Raw genomic sequence first — 18467 nt, 5'->3', positions numbered from 1 at the left:
AATAACTAATCACAAACATCATCTATACATAAACTCAGATCATCTGAAAAGAGACTAAAAGGGTGTGAAAACTTTTGCAAAGCTTTTTAACCTTAAATGATGTTTTCCCTCCAGACGGTTTCTCTAATGTCAATCATACTAACTCCTCACACCACCCCTGTCACTCCCTCTTGTTGTTTACACAGCTCTCTTTCTCCATTCACTTCTCACGCTCGCACACATGCGACACTTCTAAATTATCAACCCAACGACCTGAGCGAGCTTGCAGTATCCCAGAGCGCCCAACACGTGTTCGGGTGTCCCCATACTATTGCGCCAAAAGAGGAATCGTCCCGGCTCAACAACCCACAGACCACTATTCATTGACAGACACACATACGCCGCGACTTCTATCAGACGCGATGAGCTGCGTGGCAATGCACGCGCTGTCCTCCAAGGTGATGCGTTCATCCTCATGTCACGCAGTCCACCCATGCAGGCGATCACCCTCTCGCTCCTCCCCGCAGCTTCCCTTGGGCTCCTCGCCGATGGCCAGTGCCTCTCCTACACAGCCTCACTCGCCAGTGTCTGGTGCCTCTTGCAAATCCCATTCATCATCCTCCTTCCTCTTGCTCGAGTATCAGTTCTACAAAACAAATATTAATCTCTCTTATAATTCATACCTCTCGTGAGTTAACAGCCTCACCAAGCCAGTGACAGTAGATCTCAGTATCTACTGCAATTGCGCCTCAGTGGTGACGTCGAGAGTCATAACTCCAAACTTCTAAGGCGCCAGTGGAAGAGAGCACTTCACTCTACGAGAGACACTTAAAGACAGACTTTATAGAGGAATTGTTCCTAAACGGTGTATGATCTATTAATAACTGACGGTAAGACAACTATGAAAGCTTTGTGCATTCTACTTCATTCTGAGAGATTGTGTGTTTGAAGCACATTACGACATTTACATAAAATCAAATTGTCATAATTGATTGTGGATGATGTTTAACGGTATTTTATAATCTATTAGGTGTATGCATAACTCAGGTATTATGTGATATATAAATAATTGATGGTGACAAATGTATATGGTGTTGTCGAGTGTACACACACACTATATTGTGAGTAATTGTTAGGCATAGCGAGTGAGGGTTATCACCTACATCACATTGTAGTTATATGGAATATTAATTGGTATGTATGGACACTCGGGGGGTGTGTTCATATGAGGTTGAAATGTGTAGGTAAAGGGTACAACGCAAGAACTTAAGGTGGTGACATAATGCGGTACACAGATAGGGATTCAGCACCGAGCACTAACAGATGTGGCTGAGAACTGACTAGGTGTGATGGAGTCAGAGAGAAAAGGTAAGTCACTGAGGTTCTAGAGTGTCTGTCTCTATGGATACAGAAGACAGCTGATTATCTTACGAGTGATCACAGGATTACATGTTCATACTGAGTAGATGCACGGTCTTGTACTAACACAGTGGTCTGGGAGTGAAGGTAGGGGGGTATGTAATGTGGGAGGTAAAGGTATATGATGTATGGTTAGTATGTAAGGTTGTAAGTCACGCATGTTGATGTATTGTTCACAGGGACTTTGTACTATTGCGGTAATGCGTGGATGTTTTGGATGTAAACTGTGATTTCAGTTTTGTTAACATGACGGTGTTTGGATGTAAGGTGGTGAATGTGGGTGGGATGTAATGTAGTATGGTACAGGTTGTGGTATGTACGCGAGATATTGCTCGTAGTTGTGGTGGAGAGAGGTGTGGGTGGATGTAGACGGGGGCAGTACATCGGAGGAGTGAATATATGGATAGTTAGACATGTCGTAGCTAAAGATTAGGATACGCAAATTACGACTTGTTATATGTTATTATTGCACAGTTGTGGGAGGTAAGATTTGTTTTTATGTGTAGATATTAGATGATGTATATAATGTGTTCTATGGATGATATGTAGAGTGATGTTGATAGAGCATCACATGGAGCGACATTATCTTGTTTGGAACGTGTGATACAGTGTGTATCACACAGTAGAACGTCAGGCGGACTACAGGGTTCTATTAGACTGGCGAAGTGAACGAAGTGGCAGGACGGGTGAGAAGAGATGCGAGATGTTTCGGGACTGGGATGGTGGAGTAGATTTCACACGACTAACAGTGCGAGGACATCAGTGTGTGCAGTGATGACATAGTGTTGAGACTGTGGCAAGAGTGTATCAGCGGCGTGGTGCAATTTTGGTCACAGGACGTAGATAAGGAGACACTAGGGTAGCAGGTTAGGCGAGTGTCAGATGGTACTGACTAGTTTGGAGAACACATGCGGAGAGAGGAAAAGTGTACTCTGGGAGGTCAGCGAGGGGGACTTAGGAGTGATAGCATGTCTTGATGACAGAGTGGGACAAAATGACATGAGACTAGGGTTATGTGTAGTGGACACAGGGACTTTGACAGGGAGTTGCTCAGCAGTCGGTCGGTAGAACTTATAGATATGTTCAGTCTGAACAGTGGTCACCTCGAGGCGAGATCAGATGGACGGGGATTGATACTGGAGGTGCAAGTATCATCTGGGTGCATGGGTCTAGTGGTGAGGAACGATGTCTCTGGGTGAGGTATTGACAAGCATATGATATGGTTGTAGTGGGCATATAAATGGGTTATGTATTGGATTTTAAGTGGTGTGTGGATAATGTCTAATGTGGATATGGCATATATCGATGTCGTTGCATGTCGAAGGGGTACATACTTGTGTATTCTGTTTGAGTTGGTTTTTCGAAGTGTGAGATCTTAGGAGCACAAGGCAGTGTCTAATGAGGTGACTAGGGAATGAGGCACACAGTAGGACGTTGAGCTATTGCACACATTGTGATACAAGGTGGGTCTATGAGCGTTGACATTGATTGGGAGATGAGTTCATAGGTGTAGAGATGTTGATGTTCTGAGTGCGCGTAATGATCTTTCGGATAACTTGACAATGTTGTTACATAGTCTTCTTACGGAATTTTGGACGGTGGTGGTGTATAGTAGGATACACACTCTTGTTTCTACAAATAAGATCACATGGCACTGACAGCATGTAGTAAGTTAGGAGTTGTGGAGCAGTGTATATTTAGATCAGTGCACTATATCACACAGGTAAGAATTAGTTAGTATACGGGTTATAGCTGCTTAGATATAGTTTGGATGGTCTTGGGAGGCGTGGTGACTCTTAACGATGTGTCAGTGGACATTCAGCGGACAGATTGTGACGTGGTACTATTGGTGAAGTAAACACGGGTATGTATTGTTGCGTGTAGACTCTGGAAGGTAAGAGAGATGATAGGGGGATGGTGTGTGTTTAACTTCTTTTGTTCAGTGGATGTCATTCTGGTGTAGTAAAGTGGACACACCAGATGGTGTGTGAGTGGGTAGAGGAAGATAGGACATATTAAGAAAGGTGGTGCAGTCATTTGAGCATTTTTTGTATGTCACGTGTTGTTTTCTGAAAGAGTACTTACATTGTGATAGTATTGGGTAGTGGTGTGGGGTAAGCGATTGTAGTGTTGCTACATTATTGGTATTCAGGTGTGGGGTAGCAGAGGTGTGTGTTGGGGTGGTGATGGGATATATGTACATTGGGTAGATTGGTTTGGTGGAATAAGTCTAGGAAATAATCAAGAAAGTGGGGATTGTGGGGAGTAGGAAATGGTTGAGTGTGTGTTCAGGCGTAACAGAATAGTGTGTTATGTGATGAACAGATGTGTGGGAAATGGTCACTGTAGTGTTACTGGGTTTTGTAGGGTTAAACGTTGTGTGTGGTTTTATATACTCTGTTATTAATTGGTTAGGTTGTTGTGTAATTTGGTTGAGATTCTTATTAGCATGAATGGGGTGGTATGTGTGTGAGGTGGTGGGGTTGAGAGTGAGGATGTGATGGAAAAGGGGGGACATGTGAATTTGGACGTTAGTAGGGTGACACTATGAAGTGAGATTGTCTTATGAACAGGTGGGAGATGGGCTGGGAGGATGTGGATGGTAAATGATTTTGGTTGTAGGCTTTTTATGGTGGTTGATTGTTATACAACATGATTATTTGGTTTTGCAAGGGTAAGAGTGAAAAGTGTGTTGATGTAATATGAGTATTTTTTTTAATTGGGTAATGTTAATTGTGAGTTTTATGAGTTTACATTGTAAGGGTTAAGTTGTGTGCTTTAATGGTTGTATGTAATGTTAAATGGTAATACACTTAATGGTTTGTTTTAAGTATTTGTAATGGTTTAAATGGTAAAGTACTATTAATTGTGTTTGCAGTTACATGGGTTATTCTGGTACATGTTAATGGTATAATTAATGTTTTTAGGTAATGGTTAATGTAATGTTTAATTGTAATTTAATGTAGTAATGTAAATGGTATAATTTTTGTTTAATAGTTATTGTTAGGCTAATGGTTTAATGGTAATGGTTAATTGTTTGGGAGTTAATAGTTGTATTTGGTCAATGATGTGACTTAATGGTAATGTGAGTAATGGACTATTGTTTAATTGGTTAGATTGGTATATGTTTTAATGGGTAGGTTTAATGTTTTATGTGCGATGGATCAATTACGTATAATGTGTACAATGTGTATGGTCATAATTTGTCTGTAAGGTGCTATTGCTTTAATGATTGTTTGGGTTAAGTGTTTGTATAGGTGTATCAAGTGAGATAATGAGTATGGTTTATGGTGTGGTTAATGGTTATTTGTGTAATTGTTAATGGTATTGGATTAATTTTTTATGTATCTCGTTTAATGGTTATCTATGTTAATCTTGTATGGTATTTGGTAGGTTAATGTGTTAATGGTTTGGTATGATTTTAGGTAAAGTTTAAGTAGGTATATGTTTCACACAACATGGTTTGTGTTAAATGTGTGTATAGTAGATGTTAATGGTAATGTGGTTAATGTTATATTAGTAAAGGTAATTTATATGCGTTTCAAAGGTTGTATGGTAATGTTAAATTGTTTGGTTATGGTTGTGTATAGTGTAGCGAGTGTTAAATTTGTTTTAGTTAATGGTTAGTTGGTACAATGGTTTTAAACTTTATGTTAAAATGGTTTTATTAATGGTTATGGTGTGTTAAAAGTTTTTATGTAACATGGTAAGATGTGTACTTGTTTAATTTTAATGTTAATGTATAAATGTAACTTGTAGAGCAAATGTCAGATGGTTAATAAGTATTATTTGTTAATGTATAATGGATATGTTAGTGAAAGATTTAGGTAATATTATATGGTAGAAAAGGTTAATGGTCTAATGTTTAATGTATGTTGGTAATTTAAATTGGTTTGTTTAATTTTTACTGTAGAACCTGTATTAATGGTTAAATGTTTACATTGTTTGTATAATGTTATTGGTAATGGATAAACTTAGGATAAATGGATTACTCATGGTCGTTTCTAAGGTTATTGGGTAAAGGTTATTCAGGTATCAGTTTAATGGATTTTAGGTACGATTATAATTTGAAGTGTTTAATTGTTTGGTATAATGACTGATTATGGAGCTAATGATGTTTAATTTGTATGGAGTTTAATCTTTGGTCTGCGTAATGGTTTAATGTTTGTTTAATGTTTTTAAGGTGTAATAGTTAATTGGAGGTAATGGTTAATTGTGTGTTTAAGGCTGTAAATGTAATGGTAAATTTGTAATGTTTAAACGTTTGGCTTAAATGTGGTAGCGTAATTTTTAATGTTGATGGGTTTAAGTACTACAAGGTATATTTTGAATGGTAATGTAAAAAGTAGTTTGGTCTAAGGTTTTATGTATGTCTAATGTTTTAATTGTGTAAAGTGACTTTAATGGTTGTGGTTAAGGTTTGTATGAAGCGTGTTTAATGTAAGTGTTAAAGGTTGTAGTTAATGTAATTTGTAATGGTTAATGGAATGTTAAATTCATGTGGTTAATGTTTAATTAGTAATGTTTAATTGTTGTTACAATGTTATAGAGGGGGGGACTACAAGGTTTAATGTAATGGTTAAATGTCTGGTTAAATTGTACTATGTAATGTCAATGGTTTCTGTTTAAAGTTTTTACTGTGTAATTGTCGTAGAGGTACTGACATAATCTTGTTGGTTAATGTTGTTATAGTACACATGATTTAAATGTATTTTTAAGTATTTATGTGTAAGTCAAGGGTAATGGATAGTAATGGTTTGTTAAAGTGTTAGGAAATGGTTAATTCTGGACTGGTTAATTAGTATTAGTAATGTATACGCATGGTTTAATGTTAATGTAATGTTAATGGAGTATGTCTTATGTGTTTATGAAAGGGTGGTACTTAATTGTAATGGTTAATGTTTGTATGTAGATGTTAATTGTGTGTTCAATTGAGTGTTTATGTTTTATGGTAATGGTTAATGGTGTGGTCTTAATGTGTTGTAGGTTAGAATGTTAAATGGTACAATGGTTCAATGGTTTGTTTAAGTTTGTAGGGTAATGGTTAATGGTTTGTGTTAATTTTATTTGCTAATGTTTTAATGGTAATGTTAATGTTTTTTAATGTTTATTGGTAAGTTTAATGGTATGTTTTAATGTTGTATGTAATGTTTAATGATGTAATGGTTAACAATGTTTTTTAATGTTGTTTGGTTAATGGTTAAATGTTGGTTAATGTGTTTTTATGTAAATGGTTAAGGTAATGCTTAAATGGTTTGTTTAATGTTTATTTGAATATTTAATTGTAATGCGTTTTAACTGTTGGAGAGTAATGGTTATGTGGTAATGTTTATTTGAATGTTTAATGTTATTTTATGTAAATGTTTAATTGTATTGTTTAATAGATGTTTAATGTTATTAAGTAAAGTTTAATTGTTTGGGATAAACAGTTTATTATCGTAAGTTAAATTGTATGTTTAATGTGTTGTAGGTAATGTTAAATGACTAATTTAATGGTGTGTTTAATTGTGTAGTTTACGATGTTTGTAGGTCTTCAATAACAATTGAAACTGATTTAAATGTATGTTAAAATATTTATCGTAAAGTAAAATGTAAACGTTAAATTGTATGTCTTTAATGTATTTATATGTAATGTTTGCCCATGACCGAGTAACCATGAAAGTATCCAGTCTCTAAGGGACATCGAAGTGGATTGGAGTACTCATTGGTTCTGACGTAGGTTGTGAATATATAGGTGGTTGATCGGTTATGGGGCTTCCTGTTTGAGAGGCTTAAACGGCGAGGGTGCATCTTGTCAGAGGATCTCCTATCTGAAGTTAAGTAAGATTTTACCTCTGTGATATCTCCTGTAGATCAAGTAACTCCCAACTGACTACTTTAAAACATAGCACCTTCTGCTGCACTTTTCTACTAGAGCAATTAGTCAGTTTCACAGACGGTTTTTATTTCTGATAGCAAGGAGTACTAGCCTAGGCTATAGCGCATGCTTTGCATTGCTATGGCTCTTACTCTCTACCCTCCCTTTGACATCCTTTTCAACTCTTCTCCTTCTTCCTCTCCTCTCTTCACTGCTCTCTGTCTATCAGATGTTTCATGCGATTATTCCTCACTGCCTCGCTTTACGTGAGAATGAATGTGTAATAAGGTCGGTATTTTTGTAGCTTTGGAGGCGAGGGTGTCAGAGTTAGAATCCAGGCTTCAGGCTGTTGAACATCCAGGAGTTAAAGTAGGCCCCCCATGTAGCTGTCCTCCAAAAGTGCCTGAGCAGCCAGGCGATTGGGTAACTGTACGCAGAAAGCATAGTCGTGGATCTCTGCCCACTGGTCACCACCAACCCGTTCACGTTTCTAACCGGTTTTCCCCACTCAGTGACACACCCACTGAGAAGCCCACTCTGGTGATTGGCAGCTCCATAGTCAGAAACGTGGCATTAGAGACACCAGGGACCATAGTCAAATGTTTGCCGGGGGCCAGAACGGGCGACATCAAATCCTACCTGAAACTACTGGCTAAGGATAAGGTTAAATACAGTAAGATTGTTATTCACGCTGGTGGTAATGACACCCGGTTACGCCGATCGGAGGTCACTAAAATTAGTGTTGCTTCGGTGTGTAAGTTTGCCAAAAAAATGTCGGACTCCATAATTTTCTCTGGTCCCCTCCCTGATCTGATCAGTGATGACATGTTTAGCCGCATGTCGTCATTCAACCGCTGGTTGTCTAGGTGGTGTCCTGAAAACAACGTGGGCTACATTAATAATTGGCAATCCTTTTGGGGAAAGCCTGGTCTGATTCGGAGAGACGGCATCCATCCCACTTTGGATGGTGCAGCTCTTCTTTCTAGGAATCTGGCCACATTTATTAGTCCTCCAAAACCCTGACCACCCAGGGTGCAGACCAGGAAGCAGAGTTGTAGTTTAACACACATCTCTGCAGCTTCTCTACTGTTACCCACTCTTTACTCCATCCAGACAGTGTCTTGCCCACGACCAAAATCTAATAAATTAGCAAAGATTCCCAAAGGAGTAAATCATGATAATCTAATTAAAATCAAAATAACTCCAATTGGGGAAAAAGTTAAAACAATTAAATGCGGTCTGTTTAACATCAGATCTCTTTCCTCTAAAAGTCTACTAGTTAATGACTTGATTTGTGATAATCACATTGACTTGTTTTGCCTTACAGAAACCTGGCTGCAGCAAGAGGATTATGTGAGCATAAATGAGGCAACTCCTTCAAGCTATTTAAATTTTCACATCCCCAGAAGTTCTGGGCGAGGAGGAGGAGTAGCAACAATCTTCCAGTCTGACTTACTGATTACTCCCAAAACAGTTAATACCTACAACTCTTTTGAACATTTAACCCTTAATTTCCCTGATCCAAATTTCAAGGCAAGAAAACCTCTTCTTTTTGTAACTTTGTATCGTCCACCAGGTCCTTACTCTGAATTTTTAGATGAGTTTTCAGAGTTCCTTTCTGATTTGGTATTAAATACTGACAGGGTCATCATAGTGGGAGATTTTAACATCCATGCTGACATTGAAGGCGATAGCTTAAGAGCACCCTTTAATGCTATCTTAGACACTATTGGCTTTGTTCAAAATGTGAATAGTCCCACGCATTCTCATCTTCATACTTTGGATCTTGTGCTGACATACGGCATAGAATGTGAAGAAATAACAGTATTTCCTCACAACCCTGTCCTCTCTGACTACTTTCCAATAACCTTCAGGATTACTTTAACAGAGTTCTCCTCCCCCAAAAGAAGGTTCAATTTTAGTAGATCTTTATCATATAGTGCAGTTATAAATTTTAAAGAATCTGCTTCACGTTCTCTCTCCTCTGTGTCACTGAGCAGTGCTGCAGAGTGCAAAAGCTTAGCTTATTCCCCTTCACAGGTTGATGATTTTGTTGATGGGGTTGCTAGTTCTCTGCGTACTGCCTTAGACAACAGAGCTCCTTTGAAAATGAAAACCGTTGAAAATAGAAAGCTTGCTCCTTGGTTTAATGCAGAGCTGCGTACTTTGAAGCAAAATGCTAGGAAACTGGAGAGAAAATATCGCTCCACAGGCCTGCGAGACTCCTTCCTAGTCTGGAAAAATGGTTTACTGCTGTATAAGAGGACTCTTTGTAAAGCAAGAGCAGCATACTTCTCCTCATTAATAGAGGAGAATAAGAATAATCCTAGATTTCTTTTTAATACAGTTGCCAAACTCACCCAGAGCCATAGCTCTGTTGAACCGTCCATTCCACCTGCTCTTAGCAGCAATGATTTTATGGGATTCTTTATAAATAAGATTGATCTTATTAAAAATAAGATCATAAGCACTCCTCTATCCGCGATTGTACCTGAGGTAGTCATGGAATCTGAACCGGGTTTAGACTGCTTTGATCCAGTTGAACTCTCTGAATTAGCAAAATTATTGTCTTCATCTAAGCCTTCAACTTGTATGTTAGATCCAGTTCCAACCAGGTTATTTAAGGAGGTATTCCCTTTGATCTCCTCCTCCATTTTAGATGTGATTAATCTATCTCTGTTACAGGGATATGTACCTAAAGCTTTTAAGGTTGCTGGAATTAAACCTCTGCTTAAGAAACCGTCTCTTGACCCAGATGACTTGGTCAATTATAGACCTATATCCAATCTTCCTTTCTTATCCAAAATTCTTGAGAAAGTAGTTGCCAAACAAGTTTGCGATCACTTCCACCATAATGAACTTTTTGAAGAGTTTCAGTCTGGCTTTAGAGCTCATCATAGCACTGAAACAGCTCTGGTGAAAGTCACTAATGATATTCTCATGGCCTCAGATAATGGACTTGTATCTGTGCTCGTCCTGTTGGATCTTAGTGCTGCATTTGATACAGTTGACCATAATATTCTTTTAGAAAGACTTGAATATTTTGTTGGAATTAAAGGAACAGCACTAGACTGGTTTAAATCTTATCTATCTGATCGAATTCAGTTTGTTCATGTTAATGATAGATCTTCAACACGCTCAAAGGTTACCTGTGGAGTACCACAGGGATCAGTGCTAGGACCAATTCTCTTTACTTTATACATGCTCCCAATTGGTAGAGTTATTAGACAGCATGGGATTAATTTCCACTGTTATGCTGATGAACCCAGCTATATCTGTCTATAATCCAGATGAAGCTAACCCATTACATAGATTACAGGCATGTCTTGAAGACATAAAAACCTGGATGACTCTTAACTTTCTGCTCCTGAATGCAGACAAAACAGAAGTTATAGTCTTTGGACCAGAGTCTCTGAAAAAGAAGCCGATTAGTCAGTCACTTCATTTGGATGGGATTAAACTGATTTCAGATAATAAAGTAAAAAATCTTGGTGTTATTTTTTATCAGGACCTGTCATTTAAATCCCATATCAAAGAGGTTTCTAGAATTTCCTTCTTTCATCTGAGGAACATTACAAAAATTAGAAATATCCTGTCCAGGGATGTTGCTGAGAAACTAGTCCATGCATTTGTTACTTCAAGGCTGGACTATTGTAATTCTTTACTATCAGGAAGTCCACAAACTGTAGTTAAAAGCCTTCAGCTGATCCAAAATGCTGCAGCCAGAGTTCTGATGAAAATGAAAAAGAGAGATCATATCTCGCCTATCCTGGCTTCTCTTCATTGGCTTCCTGTTAAATCAAGAATAGAATTTAAAATCCTCCTTCTCACATATAAAGCCTTAAATGGCCAAGCTCCATCTTATATCAGAGATCTGATTGTTCCTTATGTTCCTAACAGAGCACTTCGCTCTCAATCTGCAGGTTTACTAATGGTTCCTAGAATTTCTAAAAGTAGAATGGGAGGCAGATCTTTTAGTTATCAGGCTCCTCTCCTGTGGAACCAACTACCAGTTTTAGTCCGTGAGGCAGACACCCTGTCTACTTTTAAGGCTAGGCTTAAAACTTTCCTTTTTGATAAAGCTTATAGTTAGAGTGGCTCAGGTTAACCTGAGCTATCTCTATAGTTATGCTGCTATAGGCTTAGACTGCTGGAGGACATAGGGACCCCCATTTCATCATTCTGCTTCATTCTCTCTCTGTTCTCCTATTCTGCAGAATCTGTTAGTTCAATCTCTAACCTTCTGCTCTCTCTGCTTTTCCTCAGAGTAGCTTTGCCTCGTCTGTTCCTGTTTGGCTGTGACGTCATCCTGGAAAGAAACATCAGCTGTGCTGCTTCTATCAACACCCTTGTTTATAGATGTTGGAGATCGGCCTGTTTTCCAGTGTGGTCCTGTTTCTCTGACCGTGACTGAGTGGATGTGCTCTCTTCGTCCTCTGGCATGGGAGCTGCCTTGGAGCTCGTCTGCCTGGCTGCGTGTTTCCTGGACGGGGCCCGCCTTTTACAGCTGCTTTTTGTATCTCTGCTTCTGTCTCCTTGAACCCCAGTGGGCCTCAGCAGATGGCCACTCACACTGAGCCTGGTTCTGCTGGAGGTTTCTTCCTGTTAAAAGGGAGTTTTTCCTCTCCACTGTCGCTACAAGCATGCTTAGTGTGGGGGATTGTATTTGAGTCAATGAGTCGATGCAATCAACTGGTTTTCCTTAGATAGAAAACTTTGTATCAATTTGACTGTATGATCTGGTTGAACTGTAAAGTGCCTTGAGATGACATGTGTTGTGAATTTGGCGCTATATAAATAAACTGAATTGAATTGAATTGAATTGGATATTAAGGGATAATTAGTTAGTAAAGCACTGATTAGTTATTATGGGTGATTTATTATGGATAGTCAGGACATTATGGGATGGTTAGTACAGTACTGGTTAGTTAATACAGGTTAGTATGTATGGTTAGTCAGGACAGTAGGGGTTAGTACCGTACAGGTTAGTTAGTTCAGGTTAGTTGGTATGGTTAGTATGGTACGGGTTAGTTAGTATGGTTTAGTTTGTATTGTTAGTCAGGACAATGTAGGTTACTTAGTACAGTACAGATTAGTTAGCATGGGATAGTTTGGGATGGTTAGTCAGGATAGCGTGGGTTAGTTAATACAGTATGGGTTAGTTAGTATGGTTTACCCTTTCCCTGCAAAGATCAATTTTGGACACAACTGGATGTGACCCCGTTAGATCTGTTTTCCAGAGATGGTAGGAGATAAACATAGATGTAGAACAAGTAGATTGAAGAAGCTGTGGAGCTAACATCATGGGATCTTTAAGGTCTCCATCTTTAAGCCTACAGCAAATTAAAGTGATAAAATAGGATAATGTATGAGCAGAAAATACTGTTTTCAGTCATTAGAGACTTCTAATCATCCTACCTAGTAGCTAATTAAGTTAGCCAGCTGGAGTATTTTAGCGCTATCCCATATTATGGTTTCTTTAGGACTAAAGATCAGCTTTATTAAGTTAAACAACATCTTTGTCATCTAGCCCTGCACCAAAAATCTGTCCCTCAGCATGACGCTACCCCCACTAAACTCGGTTTCTGAAGGATGGTTTCCAGTCTTAACATGACGGCAGAGCTTCTGTCTGAACATGTCCCTCCTCCTGTTTTCGTAGTTCAGAGGGAAGAAAGCGGCGAGCAGCAACGGCGCTGCCTCCAAGCAGAAAGTGGACCCAAAGAGTCAGACCAAGAAGAGTGGCGCTACTGGGACCAACGAGACGGCATCTGTGAAACGTAACAGCTCCAGTAAGTAGCGACGTCTCCAGTAGATCCAGTTTGCCTTCAGAGAGAACAGTTCCCACAGCTCCGGTTTCAGAGACTCAGGGTTGGCTCTGCTCTGATGACATCATAGCTCCTCTTTGTCCTGCAGATGCAGAACAGTGCAAGTATGGCAAGAACCGCGTTGAGGCCGACGCCAAGCGGCTGCAGGCCAAAGAGGAAGAGCTGATGAAGAGGAAGCAGGAGATTAGGAACCATCTGACCCAGCTGAAGAAGGAGAGGACAGACCTGCGTGCTGCTGTGGAGGCTGCTGCAGGTCAGAACGCTGCAAGGAAGGAAAGTCTGATCTCAGTGACTTTGTTCAACTGATGTTCCTGAACCCATCAGGCAAGCGTTCGCAGGCGGCGCTGGTGGAGCGCTTGAAGAAGGTGGAGGACCAGTGCAAACTGAAGGAGGAGGAGAGGGTTAACCTGGAGCTGGAGCTGACCGAGGTCAAGGAGAGTCTAAAGAAAGCGCTGAGCGGGGGTGTGACCCTGGGCCTGACCATCGAACCCAAAGCCGCTGCCTTCGGCCCACAGGTCGGAACTCTCCTTCTTTCCCATCCTCTGCTTCCTTCACGCCTCGATGTAATATTGTCCCTCCATGTTGCCGCAGTCTCCAGCCGTGATGCGGCGAACACAGGAGTCCTCCCCCTTCTCCAGCTGCGACACTAGCGACACGGAATCCTGCACACTGCCGGTCAACAGCGCATCGCTGCTGCGCCGGCAGCAGAGCAACCAGAAGCCCTCGACGGTCAGAGGACACGTCCTCAGGAAGGCAAAGGTCAGAGTTCACGCTGCAGGCTGATTGGTCACAGCAGCCGCTGTTTGGGACCCAGCTGAGTTTAACCTGAGTTTAACCGGAGTTTAACCTGAGCCCAATTGATCCAAATCAATGTGAACGCCAGCGTCCGCCACGGTGCGGCGCGTTCAGGCCGCTTGGACAAAAGCTGTGAAATTAAAAGAAGAACTTTGGGCAGAATCGAGCTTCTGCCCAAACTGAAGATTGTCCCGTTGAATTTCAAAATAAAATCAAGTCACCGACCTTGGCTGACTGGACCTGATAGCTGCGGCGTTTCTTGTCTCTGCAGCCGAATCAGGTCACAGTTTTTAGACACTCTGAGAATAAAACCACAAAAGCAGAGTAGGACAGAAACATGCAAACCTCAGCAACCATCATCAGACTGACATATTTCTATCCGTAGGTCGATTTTGGCCTTCAGGTGATTCTGTTTAGTTCTGGACCATTTCAGCCAACAGAAATCTTTCCAGATCCCATTAGCTCTGCGGTCGGATTCACAGCCCTCCTGTTTATATTTTTCAAGATGGAGCAAATTAACAACATTTGTAATAAACAGATGAGCCTGACAGGAAGTCAGACACATGAACAGTAAAGCAGATATGGAACATATCAAAATTAGGCTCCTCAAGCGCGTCCAGTAAAGTGAGTCCAGATGCTTCTGCTGCTCCTGTGTTCGATGCCAGAGAGCAGCTTTGCTATATTAGCTGTGATCAGTGGGTAGAAAGTAGTTAGAATCTATGTTGAAGTGAGAAAGTCCTCCTGAAAACATGGTCTGTGCAATCAGTTCATCCAGATTACCATCCTGTCTTCAAAGATTATTTCTCTGTGGGAGCCGCTCAGACCCCCACATACCGGCGCTGCGCTGTCACTGGGAATCCCCAGCAGCAGCTGCCTCAGGCCCGCTCGCCTCTCCAGGGTTTCCCCCTCCTGTTGGTGGCGGCTGGAAGTAGATGTTAGCGTTTTTCAGGTCTGTGCTACAAACTGCAGGCAGCAGGATAATAAAAGCCAACATATTCTGCCGGCAGGTTTCTACATTTGAAGTTAATTTAGGCGTTAATAAACTGTTTCAGAGGAGTGATCATATGCTCTGCATCAGCAGTGCTGCGTCTGACTCCCTGCCAGCTCCCAGATCAGCTTCTCTCATTGGTTGATGTCCAGCAGCTAAAGTTAAATGTTTCCAACACCAGCAGCTGCTGCTTGAGCAGAGCGTCAGATGATCAGAAGCTGACGTTGCGCTGCTCCTGCTGCTCCTGCTGCTCCTGCTGCTCTAGACACTGCAGGACCTTTTGATGCACCTTGATGTGCATCAGCTATTTAATTTGCATGGGAACCAGCTGCTTCTGCTGCTTTAGCAGCGTGCGATCTGAACGTAGCAACAAAGCATCCTGAGCGGCCATGTTTGTTTTCTGTCCTGTGATGGTCTGGCCAGTTCAATCCCAGTAAAGCACACTGGAGGCTTTGCTTTAACTTTACTTTAGGAAGAAGCTGAAAACTAGGAACAGGCTGCATTTGTAGCTCCGCCTACCTGAGATCTCAGGGTATTACAAGTAGGCAGAGTTTGTTCATAGAAACAGGAAGTGACTTCTGTCCTAAATTCATGGGAAACATTTATCTTTGCATCAGATCAGGCGCAGATTAATATAATATATTTTAAACTTAGTCATTCAGAGTTATGCATGAAATTAACCAATCAGATTTGTGCTTTTTGTTGTCCAGGAATGGGAGCAGAAGAGTGGCACATAAACCAGGACCCTTCTCCATCGGCCTCACATTTGCTCCTTTCTGCTGCAGAAATTGTGTATATATTTATTGTAAACTGCTCCTACAGTCAGAGCGTGCAGAAGAGGACCCAGAGACGGCATCGCTGAAACCAGATCGTACCAATGCACCCGGCGGCAGGGGGGACTTTGATGCTCTCTAGCAGGATTAGTGATTTCTGAAAACGCAGACACAGTTAATACTTTTTACAGTTTGGTGATGCAGTTTGAAAGGAAACCAAAATAAGTATTTATTTGTATATGTTTAAAGGAAATACTGACTTTCCCTGTTTTTATTTATGCTGATTTTTTGTTTTATTTGTGACTCTTTACCAGCAAGTTTTATTTTTTAATCGCTGAGTCCATCAGGGTCAAAATAACAGACACCCACCTCCAAATTGTCCCAATAACACCAAATAAATAGGGTTTGAATGCAGGAGAGAAATGGAGATCAGAATGAAACATGGAACCATGATCCATAAAGTAGGCGACGCAGCAGCAGATCTAAACCAGGCGACTGATTCAAAATATTCTCATTCAATCATTTAATCTGTTTGGAGACAAAAGTTGAATTTAATCAAAGCTGCTCTGACTTCCTGAAGCCAGAACTAGAACCTAATGAACAAAAAAGCTTCTGAGAGGGGATAATGAGTGTGTAGCGGCCGCTCCCATCGCCCCCTGGTGGCTGGTCCAGATTGTTACAGCCTTCTTAATGATTAATGTTATTTAAGTTTTCGGTCAGAGAAGATTTAATTTTTAGAAAATGTGACTTTCTTTCTGCCATTTTCCTCGTGGGCCTCTTAGCTCAGACTGGCATCAGTTTATAAACAGCTTTTGACGTTCATCTGGTTTATTTTCATGGTTTGTTTCAGAAGCAGGAAAACATTTTATTGACCTTTGAACTTAGCTGCACTCCCAGAGGAGAAGATTGAAACACAGTAACGTTTGTTGTTAGTCGGTCTCTCTAAACTGGAAGCAGCGTTTTGGGATCAACATTTAGGCTTCTGCTCCACTTTGATCTTTTACTTTATGACATCACAGGTGATTATTTCGAAGGGAAAGTTTCCGTTTGTGTCAATGAAGCTCAGAAGTTTCTCTGTCTGTAGCTCAGCTGGAATGAAAACCAGCCTGACGGCTTGTTGCCCCGGAAACACATTAAGCAAACCTCTTCTAAAGGAAACCAAACGTCTTGATCTGTTAAACAGGCTCTTCCCAGGTAACAACGCAGGCAAAGAATAAAGAAAAATCTGGGAATTGATTTCATTAGCCTCTAAATACTGGAAGCAGCCAGTGAGACTGTGCACAACAATGTGTCACCACGAGGCAACAAACCTGAGCACTGAAGCACATCCTGTTGGACCAGAACTACATCAGTTATTGTAGCTTCATTTTTCACTCAACAGCTAAATATTAAAACATTAAACATCATTTATTTACCTAAACTAGACCAAGTGGATGTAAAACTTCATCCAGGAGGCGACGGAAACATGTTGGATCCTTCGAACTGATGGATGCAGGTCGCTGAGTCTGTTGAACATCCTGCTGCAGTTTTCCAGTCAAACAGACTGACTCCATCTTTAATTACGCTCCTAACGAGCGCCGCCATGTGTGACATCATCACCTCCTCAAAGATCAGCTTAGTGAACCAGACTCTCCATGGTTCGTTTGAAATGTTGAATGTTGTTTATATAGAAATATTGCATCAGCTCTCTGAATGTTATTCTCTATCTGTCGCTCACTCCGTTACCATGACGACAGCAGCATAATGGGAGCTTAATGGTCCCAGTATTGGGTGGCCTGCTGTGGGTTTTTGCAGCACCTTATATGTTTTCTTTTCTGTTGTATATCTCAGACAGTCTCCACCTCGGGGACACATTAGCCTGACAGAATAAACGTCTGTGACCACAAACACACTTCCTGCTTTTTATTTCTGCATTTCAAACATCTGATGTAAAAGCATCAAGATGATTATTTCAAGCTGAGCAAAACTGGGAATCGCCTTCATAAAACTGTTTAAAAGTATTCATACCCACTAAAGCTTTGTGTTTCACTGGAACAAGCTTTGCACAGCGACTGAGTTAGAAACCAAGGCTTTCTGCAGGACCAATTGGCTGCATAGCAATCAATTAGAACCCGACCTTTGAGGTGCATTTAGATTGAACGTGGGAACCATCTCAATGCAAACTGCATGCTGAAGCGTCCAGCGGTGAACTCCACATGGTGAGAGCGTTCACTGCCCCTCCCTCACCTGCTGCTACTAGTTAGAGCTGAGGTGTCAACCAGCAGCACCACATGGAGAGAGAGGAGCGGTGATCGCTGAAGATGAAACCAGCTGAACTTTTCTATGAAATCGGGACACGGCAGCCAATCAGGGCTTGAATGGAGGGGAAGCTTTTTCACTTCAAATGGAATGAAAAGAAAATAATGTTAAAAAAGGTAGAAATAAGGAATGCTCTGCAGGGGTCTTTAGGTGGCTTTAATAAAAGCTGTTTTTATTAAGTCCTAGAAGGACTGTTCCTTATCCTCCCTCACCTCCAGCACAGAACCCGGTCTGTCACTGCCCAGCATCAGGGCTTTCTAATCGGGGAGATTTGCAAGGAAGTCCCACTGGATGAACCAAAACGGATCTTTTCTTCCAGAAAATGATTGTCTCCCCCAAGGAGATTCAAAGGTTGTTCTTAGAGGTTGTTCAGGTTCATCTGTGCTTTTATTGTGAAATGTCCATGATTAAAAAAATATTTCATCATCTTCTCGCATGCAGGTTGATCAGGTGTTAAGACACTGTTATTGTTGCTTCTGGTAGCCTCAAGACTTTGGGTCGGAGCTGCGAGGATTATCTCGCCCTCCAGAGGC

General features: G+C 40.9%; 1 protein-coding gene across 2 annotated transcripts in view; it reads left to right on the top strand.

Moving 5' to 3' along the window:
• afap1 (actin filament associated protein 1) overlaps positions 1 to 17527 on the top strand; it is a 110281-nt gene extending 92754 nt beyond the window's left edge. For both annotated transcript variants that reach the window (XM_038277679.1, XM_038277678.1), the window contains exons 13-17: positions 12915 to 13044; positions 13169 to 13333; positions 13405 to 13595; positions 13672 to 13839; positions 15574 to 17527. In XM_038277679.1, the coding sequence (XP_038133607.1) occupies positions 12915 to 13044; positions 13169 to 13333; positions 13405 to 13595; positions 13672 to 13839; positions 15574 to 15600 (681 nt within the window). In that variant the 3' untranslated portion in view covers positions 15601 to 17527. The remainder of the gene's footprint in view (positions 1 to 12914; positions 13045 to 13168; positions 13334 to 13404; positions 13596 to 13671; positions 13840 to 15573) is intronic.
• The last annotated feature ends 940 nt before the right edge of the window (positions 17528 to 18467 follow it).

The sequence above is a fragment of the Cyprinodon tularosa genome, unplaced genomic scaffold (genome assembly GCF_016077235.1).
Source record: "Cyprinodon tularosa strain WSP-4 unplaced genomic scaffold, ASM1607723v1 ctg1337, whole genome shotgun sequence".
NCBI classification, from domain to species: Eukaryota; Metazoa; Chordata; class Actinopteri; order Cyprinodontiformes; family Cyprinodontidae; genus Cyprinodon; species Cyprinodon tularosa.
The sequence above is the reverse complement of the archived record's forward strand: the minus strand, read 5'-3'. Positions and strand labels throughout refer to the sequence as shown.